The 9,905-nt window shown below is 41.6% G+C and overlaps 1 protein-coding gene across 2 annotated transcripts in view; it reads left to right on the top strand.

Moving 5' to 3' along the window:
- Positions 1-8,592, top strand: part of LOC311062105 (histone-lysine N-methyltransferase SETDB1-A-like) — a 20,087-nt gene extending 11,495 nt beyond the window's left edge. Inside the window, exons 10-19 of one of the 2 annotated variants that reach the window (XR_014602466.1) lie at positions 236-311; positions 903-1,104; positions 2,568-2,920; positions 3,543-3,659; positions 4,815-4,984; positions 5,748-5,879; positions 5,983-6,114; positions 6,943-7,118; positions 7,256-7,339; positions 7,481-7,532. Coding sequence is in view for 1 of the 2 variants with exons in the window: in XM_084080911.1 (XP_083937037.1) it covers positions 236-311; positions 903-1,104; positions 2,568-2,920; positions 3,543-3,659; positions 4,815-4,984; positions 5,748-5,879; positions 5,983-6,114; positions 6,943-7,118; positions 7,251-7,339; positions 7,481-7,601 (1,568 nt within the window). In the remaining variant the exon portion in view is untranslated. Of the gene's footprint in view, positions 1-235; positions 312-902; positions 1,105-2,567; positions 2,921-3,542; positions 3,660-4,814; positions 4,985-5,747; positions 5,880-5,982; positions 6,115-6,942; positions 7,119-7,250; positions 7,340-7,480 lie in introns of both variants that reach the window. The other variant, XM_084080911.1, reaches the window with a different exon arrangement.
- Positions 8,593-9,905: the final 1,313 nt, after the last annotated feature.

The raw sequence follows: 9,905 nt of genomic DNA, 5'->3' as shown, positions 1-9,905 counted from the left end.
ACTGGCACAGCTAAAAAAAATTGAAGGTAGATTTGGAATACTATACTCGTGTATGAAATAAATTGACAAAGATGAAACTTTTTCTCAGATTGTTTTATAACGCCAACGCTTTGTTTTTATTTCACTTAACGAAAAATTAATTCCGTTATTGTTATTGCATTAGTTTTATTTAACTAATAACCTTGTTGGTAACGTGTAATGAGAACTCACTCCTTTGCCTCTTTCCATTTGTCAGTGACATCAACACAGACCATCCATCCAAGCAAGCCCCCTCAGACCAGTCCTGTCAGCGCGAGCACCAGCGCTAAAAAGTAAAATTTCTCAAATGAAGGATTCTAATTTTAAGCTGAAAGTAACATTTAATTGTTGTTTTGGATAAAATACTGTACTTGGACTTTGCCTGTAATGGTCTTTATACTGTCTGTAGTGAACAGGGAGTAAAGTACTATGAATATATTATGTCAGTCTGGATTTGTTACTATTTGTAGACCACATGATGTGATTGCCTCCTAAACAAACTACTAGATGAGGGTGCTATACTGTGGTGCAAATATTTGTGTACTACAGTTTTACACTCCATGTTATTACACCCTTGCCCTGTGACTACAACAAATACACTCAGGGTGTGTTGTAGTCAGTGTCCACTGTCACAGCGACATCTCAGGACAGTTTTAATTTAAACTCTGCATATGGCCAGCCCAGGTCCTGCATTAGGTTCTATTTATTTATTTTTATCATGAAAAGTCATTCTTGCCTTTTTTTTATACTAACCTCAAAATGAATTCATGTACTTTGTAATTGTGTAAATTAAATTGTTATAAAATCTAGATTATTTATTATTATTGTTAATACTACTAGTTATGAATTGTATTTTTTAAACATGTATCTTTTATACTTATTAGGGGGACAGAAGAGAGAATAGCCACCCCCATACCAACTTCTAAGCTGGTCAGATACAGCCCTCACCGTTGCTGCCCTGCCTGTCTGGACCAAAACAGGCCCAAAGACGCGAAAAAGCCACACATAGAACGCAACCCACTTCTGGCTCCTCTATTTTATGGGTTCCACCGTGTGAAAGCTCGCAAGAAGAATGGCACTGATGAGGTACTCTTCATTTAATGACAAATGAGTTGTTAAACGTTTTAAATGCAAATCTTATTCTTTCGGTTCATTCCCATCGGGGTCGCCACAGCAGATCATCAGTTTCCATCTGTTTCTGTTTTCTGCACGACTCCTGCCACCTGCATGTCATCTCTCACCGTATCCATAAACCACCTCTTTGGCCTTCCTCTTCGCTTACCTGGCAGTTCTATCTTCAGCATCCTTCTCCCAATGTACCTCTCATCCCTCCTTTTCACATCTCAAACTTGCCTCTTGTTTTATCCCAAAACTTTCTGATTATGTCCTTCTGTCTCACTCCTAATGAGAATCATAGCTAGCTAGCTATAAACCTGCCCCAAATTTGCATACTGGGCCCTGATTGGTCCCTCACTATTCGGAGGGAGTGAAATCCAATCACAACTGAGCGGTGCCAGACATACAGCATGGCTGGTCTCACTACCATCCTATACATCTTACCTCTCACTCTTGCCGGTACCCTCTTGTCACAAATAACCTCCATCCGTTCCACCCTGCCTGCCCTCTTCACCTCTCTTCCACACGCCCCATTACCTTGGATAGTTTACCCCAGGTATAGCTCCTTCACCTTCGCCACCTCTACACCTTACGTCATCACTGTTCCGCTGTCCTCTCTCTTGTTTACGCACAGATATTCTTGAAAGTTGTAAATGCAAATAAGTTCACATATTTTTGGGTTGGTTCAGTGTTTTTCCAAATACATTCTTGAGTGAGTCTCTCTCTGAGATTTAAAAGACAAAACGGTTTTGACTGTGATATTTTCTGTCTGCAATAGGTATATGGCAATGCACATTTAGCATAAGATATATATGATGTGATACATTGGCTAAATACTGTGTCAAACTAAATGCAGACTGTGATGTGTGTATACTAGTGATGAGCGGGTCGACCCGTAACCCGCGGGACCCGCGGGTCAACCCGCGGCGCGGGTGGGTCGAGTCAGAATTTCAGAGGCAATTATGCGGGCTGTGGGTCAGCGGGTCAGCCGCTCTCGCACGCAAAAAAAAAAATGATCACATGCTCTTGTTTTGTCTTTATTCCTAATAAGAATAAGAATAATAACAATAAAACAGTTTGAATACACTTGGGGATTATTTTCTAACCATGATTTTACAGAATAAAAAAAAAATCGCGGGTCGCGGGGCGGGTTGAGCCATAGATTTATATATGGGTTCGCGGGGCGGGTTGAGGCGGGTTGGGTTCCGTCGCGGGGCGGGGCGGGCCGAGTCATGAAAAAACCCGACCCGCTCATCACTAGTGTATACTGTAGGTAGAGGAACCAGTTTTGTGCTCCTTCCAGTTTTCTGCTTGGCGAGTTTGGATAAAAGTACCTATTATATAAAGAGACACCATCAACAAATGAGGTTAACCTGCCTACGAAAAGGTTTTGTTTTGTTTTATTGATCGTTTATTGATCGTTTCCTTCAAAGGAGTCAACCCACCTCTACTACAAGACTCCATGTGGCCTGTGTCTCACCACCATGGCGAAAGTGCAGGACTACCTTTTCAAGACTCGCTGTGACTTCCTGTCTCTGGAGATGTTCTGCTTGGACCCTGAGGTGTCCATCTCCTTGACCCGAAAGCCCCTGCGCCAAGTAGTATTAAACCTAGACTTCGCCAATGGCAAGGAGCTCAGAAAGATCTCCTGTGTCAACGAGCTCAACCGCGAGCGACCTCCCTCTCTGATGTATAGAAAGGACCGCGTGGCAACAGACGGCATCTCTATCAACACTTCCCCTGACTTTCTGGTGGGCTGTGACTGCACGGATGGCTGCGGCGATAGGTATGTTTTTGTACCAAAGACCCAGAAAGGTGCCATATACAGTATACGTACGCAAAAGTGTGCAACCACGATTACTAGGAAAAAAACATTACATGTGGGGTCGCTCTGGTGGCGCAGGACTTAAATGTATCACCATGTAGACTAGGGATTTAAATCCTCTGCGGTTTGACGGGCTGCTCCCAACAAACACATTTAGCCATGTTTGTGGGAGGGGTGCGGGAAGGGTGATTTCTGTCACTGCACTAGCAATTCTTACAGGTTGGTCAGGGCGTCTGTTCAGTGAGGTCGGAACTAAGGAAGAGTAGTAGGTACCTTCCACGCATGTGTTACGTCCCCCCCAGTGAAACTCCTCACTGTCAGGTGAAAAGGAGAGGGTGTCACACGTATCAGTCATGTTGTTGTCTGTGCTCTTGCTAGGACAAACTTTTGACAGTGACAAGGGGCTAGAATTCACAGGGGAATTGGCACAACCAGTAAATTGGGAGAAAAAGAATGGAAAATGTGTGCATCCACGATTACATGAAAAACAATCCATGTGATCGGAAAATCTAGCCAAAGCTAGTTGTGTGACTTCAGACTGGAAATGTTGACTTATGACAAAGTGTGTGTTTTTACTTTGCAGTGTGGTGTGTTCCTGCATGCAGCTGACTGTTCAAAGCACTTCCCTGAGCACTGAGGGACCAGTGGATCAAAGTGCTGGATATTCTTACAAGAGATTGTACAATCACATTGTTACTGGGTGAGCTTCTTCATTCTTTTATTTAAGTCTAATTCATGATGTGCCTCTTTAAGATATGCATATACCATACCTAGTAGGCAGCTCAGGCATGCAAAATTACAGATATGATACCAGTACCTTAAACAGCCACAATTTGTGTAGGCATGGCTGGATTCTTCAAAGCTAATGCTGCTTTCAAGACAACATGGAGTGCATTAGTTTCACAACTAGGACAATACAGCTTTATTGTCACGTCACAGTGGGTGAAATTTGTTTCTGTGATAGTTCCCATCGTATCGTTATTTCCATAGAAAAAAAGAAAGAGAAGAAGAGGGGATGCCCCTTGGAAAGATACAACACATATTGCATCATTTCAGATCCAATTATGTATTGAAAGTAAACGAACACTTGTATGGTAATTCAGTTCTTACCACTAACCATGCTTGTCACCTCAGTGTTGTTGCTATGTCAGTTGTTTGGGGGACATTGGCACTTTCACATGATTCCTGACATAAAATTCTGATTTGGACAAACCTTTTTTTTTCACAGGTAGGAGATAATTATTTGTAATGGGTTTTGAGTTGTCTTGAAAGCAGCATAAATCTCTGCTCTGTAAACTTGTGAAAGCCTTCAGCCGAGTCATCTTTAAGCCTTGCAGACCTCAGTCGTGTACTGTAGTATTCCACAAAAAACTCAACGTATTTCACAAACAATTGTCTTGTCGAGTTTTTCATGCACAGCTGTGGAAGAAAGCATCAGGCTGAAGCGATAACATAGCCATTTCTGTACTTAGATAAATAATTAAGCATAAGTTATGAGTCATCATTTGTTCTATTGTAAAAACTGTCTTATATGATTGCAATCTAAACTTTCAGAGCCTCGTAAAACTATTTGAGACATATTCTTTATAATTTCAGGAATATATCCAGGATCAGATCAATTTTGCAGAGCAAAATCATCATACATGTGTTTATTTCTTTATGCCTTGACTATTAGTGTATAAGGAACACTTTGTAGCCTCCAAAGTGTACAAAATGCTACTGCTAGACACTAAAACCAAAGAAGCGCTTTGTAACGTGTGTGTGTGTGTGTGTGTGTGTTGTTGTTGTTGTTGTTTTCAATCTGCTTCATGGGTCTTTGACATGTCCCCCTTTGTCATCACTCCCATCTCCTCAGTGTGTATGAGTGTAACGCTCTGTGCCGCTGTGACCCTTCTATGTGCTCCAACCGAGTGGTGCAGCATGGTATCCAGGTGAGGTTGGAGGTTTTCAAGACGGATAATCGAGGCTGGGGCGTCCGCTGCCTGGATGACGTGGCCATAGGGACCTTCGTTTGCACCTTCAGTGGTAATCAGTTTGTTGGTATTACACTGCGCTCTGACCGTCTGATGGCGTTGTCCTAGTAATCCGTTAACATTAAAGAAGAGGTTCGCACTCAGAAAGGATCTGTTTACTTGTTTTTAAACGAAACACAAAACCTTTTTTGGCCATCCAGGCTTGATCAGTGTGACGGCTGGATGGCCTTCAGTGGTAAGTCACTCAGAGAGCCCTCAGTCCACTGAAGTTGTCTGTCGATTCAGAGTATGGTACAGGTGGACAATTTTCAATGACCCGAAAAAGGCAACTTTCACAACTATCCCAAAACTGATAGTCAAATCATCCTATTTATCTGTCAAGTACACCGTTGTGTATAGCCCTGGTAGACTACCCATGTAATGTAAGCTCTTGCATAGAGTATACAAAAGAAAAACAAGGAAGAACATTACATGTGCAATTTTGATTCTTTTGTGCAATTTTGATCTCGACACAGGAGTGTCTCTCAGCAAATTCCTTATTTACAACAGTTCTTCAAAGACAGCAGGACAGCCGTTATCGACACACACAAGGCCTATTGTTAAAATGACTAAAAAATGCTTACTGCAGTGGCTTCCATTGAATGGAATGTTGCTCTCTGTGCGCACCTGATGAAGTAATTTGCGACATATCATATTTAGTACAGCAGGTACACGAGTAGAGAAATTAGTGATTTTTCCATCACGCTGGACTCAGTTCTTCAAGCTCTCACTCTCTCTCTCTCTCTCTCCCTTCCTTTCCCTCTCTCCCTCTACAGGTAGAATTCAGAACAGGGGGCAGAAGAACCTCGGTCCAAATGAATACTGTGTTAAGTTGAACCACATAGAGGCGGCTGAGATTCGCAAGGAGGATTATGAGACCGAAGCGTACTGTTCAGATAGTGAACCAGGTACAGACCAGATGGATTCCCTTCTTCAGCTGGAAAATATATTTTATATATTGTCTATATGTCCTTTAACTTTTATTATTTATCATGTTCCATGACCCATCAGCTGAGGACCAGATAGATTCTGACTCTGTCCCGTCCACTGAATTGAGGTTCACCACGAAATCTGGCTATAGCACCAAGAGCAAGGAAGCTACAGTGAGACTAGAGAAGGATAGCCGGAAAAGAACACAAAAGGGTATGTTTGCATTCAATGCACGTTCCTCTTTGCAATGCACAATTTAGCTCATGACCAAATAGAGAGTATGCACATGCGTCACTTTTCCACCGGGACACGCCGATCTAGACTGAGCAATTTCAGATTGGCCTGTTATAGCGCCACCAGGAGGCCGATATGTGCAAAACACATTTATTGATACTACTCCTACAGATTTTGTCCAAACATCACACAAATCGGTACACAGTATCTATATAGTCATGTGATCAATGCGGATTTATATTCCATCCTGATTGCCTAAGATTGGCTTCCAAAGTTTGGAGGATTGGTCCGTTTTGAACAAAATGCCTCAAATCATGAACGCAGCTTGCGATTTCCGTGAAATTTCACACACACATTTCTATTAGGCCGAGGAAGAAATGCCACCCTTTTCACATTGGCCTGTTATAGCGCCACCAGCAGGTCTAATTTTGCAAAACACATTTTTGGAACAAAATGCCTCAAATCATGAATGCAGTGTCCGATTGCAGTGAAAAGCCCTTGAACTAATGGGACCCTTTTCACATTGGCCTATTATAGCGCCACCAGGAGGCTACAATAACGTACCTGACCTGGCGGAGACCTGTGCTCCGAGGAGCACTTTTTCTAGTTTAAAAATGTGTTTATTATCAATTAAATTAACTACCGTAGTTTGATTAACTGTTGCACCCCTACTCTTGACACACAGTGACACACAAGTGATATGTCAGCTTTTCACACGTCCTACTCACAAGAGAACTTACCAGTCCTTTCAATGTTAGAAGACCTGGCTCAGACTGAAATACTGATATGTGTGTATATTTCTCATAGACCCTAAAAAGACAGCAGGCCCTGCAAAAAAATCTCACTCTACCTCAAAGGAGAAGGGACCAGAGAAATCCACTACCCCTGTTACCACGACGATGACCAGGCATTTGTTTGCAGGGGAGACCCAGTGCTACGTCGTCAATGCTAGTTTGGAAGGGAATGTAGCACGCTTTTTCAACGTAAGTTCTGATGCAGGCGGGATTACACTGTGCTGTCAAAAAACAGCCACTTTATTTCCATGAAGTTCACAAAATGTCACTGAATATGAGCACAAAGTGAATGGCTGGACATGTCCTCTCTCTGTCTTACAGCACAGCTGTAGCCCCAATATGTTCGTGCAAAATGTCTTTGTGGATACACATGACATTAGGTTTCCCTGGCTGGCTTTTTTCACCAGCGAGTAAGTGTCCACCTGTCACTGTCTGATAGAATTGGTTGAATGCTTTTGACCAACACATACAGCATAATAAGCATACATCATGTTTCTGTCGTGATCTTTTTACAGATGGGTTGACATTCCTCTCACCTCTTTTTGTTTCAGGGTCATCAAATCTGGTACTGAGTTGACCTGGAACTACAGATCTATAGTAGGAGGGGCAGATGATGTCTCAAACGGTTTGCATTGTCATTGTGGATCTGAAACCTGTCATGGTAAATTGTAACTTGAAAGAGAGACTCATCAGACGAGTATTTCACAGTACGTGTGTCTCGGGTGCACGGTTCTGGAAGAAACGGTAAAGGAATACCAGCACTCATGTTTATTCCAGTCTTTCAGCCCCAGCAGTTCATATGACGGACGTTTCGGCCCACCGGCCTTCCTCAGCGTGAATGGTATATTGTAATATAACAATTGAAAAGAGTGGAAGATGCTAGGTGCAAAAAGTTAGAAGTTATTTGCTTACAGTAGCTATCCTTCAATAATGCGCAAGTGCAATATATAGTTGCCTTTTTGTGTATGTTTTCTTTTTTTTGTAGTCAGGTTCGTTATTGCTGCATGTTCTAAAGTTCATATAGTCTGTTATTACATATGAATGAGGCACACGTGCGTTGACAGCTGATTGAAACGCTGCCAAATCAAGTGCAGTGAGTGCTGTGACACAGAATGATTTAACGCAGTCAAGACAGGCATGTCTCAACATAGTCTTGCATAGCCAGACCTTTCACAGCTCCTCCTACTAACTCCGCGGTGGAGCTCTCTGAAAGTCTGGCTATGCGAGACTATGTAACTCTTCTCCCCCTCCGCGATCTATATCGGGGAGGGGGAGGTGACAGTAACAGACGGTTAGTCTCAACTGTGAAATGTTTTATAAAGCCTTGCTGAAAATATAATTGTATAGTATGTGCCTTGGGTCCGGTAACAAGTGTAGACCCATCATGGTCAGTTTCGGACCGGGTCTAATAATTTGAAATCTCCACGGGTCAATTTTGGACCCTGGATCTAATTATCCTCTGTTTCGGAAAGGGTCCAATTCTTTGGACCCGTGTTACCCTCTAATCAGCTGGAATCCATTCGGGGGCAATGCGATTATGTGGTTATTCTTTGAGTTGCACCATCAGTAAATTGTACTGTAACAAATGTTTTGTTAAAAAAAGATGTTCAATATATCTCTAAAAGAAATTAAGCAATGTATAAATTTTAATAAACTGCTTTATCACAAAGTGTGCTCATTAATGATTGAACTGAGTATTTAAAGCTTTATCTTGCTTTAATTACCCACTAAACACATTTTTTCTTTAGAAAAGGACGGACACTTCCAGACCACTTCTATCTGAAATGACACTGCTGATCTGCTCTGATGTCTAAAAGTGTATGGAATTAAAAAAAGAAAATCTTATATGGGTTGAAAACTACACTATAACTTTTTGGATTTATTGGTGCCTTTACACCATCATCGGACGTGACGTTTCGAGCCTGCCGGTTCTTCATCAGACATATTTGGTGTCCCTTTGGTCGGGGAGGACCACTACTGGTTGACAAGTGGCCAGTGGAACTGCCTGAAAGTCAAAATTCAGTATCTCCCCTGAGCAAGCAGGCGTGGCTCAGTGGTAAAAATGTCAGCACTTTGGGGTACCCGTGTTTGAATCATAGGTAGGACATGAAAGTTCTAGTGCTGTTATGTGTGGTTATTGTTGCTGTAAGGCCAGCGTGCTGCGTGCGTGAAGGGAGGTGGCTAGAGGACAAACGGCAGACACAGAAACAAATTTCCAAGTGAGATGCAGGCACTGAACAAAGCTACACTAATACACTATAGACCCTGGCCTATAGTATAGTCTGTCTGACTCCAAGCCCACTATCAAGAGCTTTTAATTTTTCACCATTGGAAAACTAAACTTAAACTTAAAAAAGTGACCAACACTGGTAGTCACAACCAGGCAAGTTTACAAAATGTGATTTGTAGGCTACTTGTGTGCTTATTCTGTAATGGAGACGAGAGCACATTGGTCATAATACTTGGATTGAATAGCTGAGGTCAATTGTACTCTGAATAATCTTGTATGAGATCTCTTATGGGGTTTGTTGTTGAACATGTCATTTTCAATTTGCATCCAATAACCACTTCCACCATGAAGATGGGACCTCAAATCTTGGTAAAACGTTCATCTTTATCACAACCCTTCCAAGTAATGATATTGATAAAGGACCTCATAATTGAAGATCTCTTTTAATTGAATTCACCACTGGGTAAAAAAAGAACGCTAATAAATGCATAAAGTATTACAAGCTTATAGGTTAGTAAGAGTCAATGAATGTGTTTGTACTGCTATTATAAATTATTGAATCATACAGCTTGTATCAACATTCTTAAGCAGTCTGTGCTGTTAATACATTTCTTGAGCTTATAATAATGTCTAATGAATCAAACATATTTATGAAGCTATTGACACTTAAAGTCTTATTAACACAATATCAATATAAGCATCTTATTACCTATTAATTAGGGCTTATTACAAGTACTTGAGATCAT

Source organism: Gymnoscopelus microlampas, assembly GCF_963454915.1.
Source record: "Gymnoscopelus microlampas genome assembly, chromosome: 15".
NCBI classification, from domain to species: Eukaryota; Metazoa; Chordata; class Actinopteri; order Myctophiformes; family Myctophidae; genus Gymnoscopelus; species Gymnoscopelus microlampas.
This window is presented reverse-complemented; position numbering and strand designations above follow the sequence as displayed.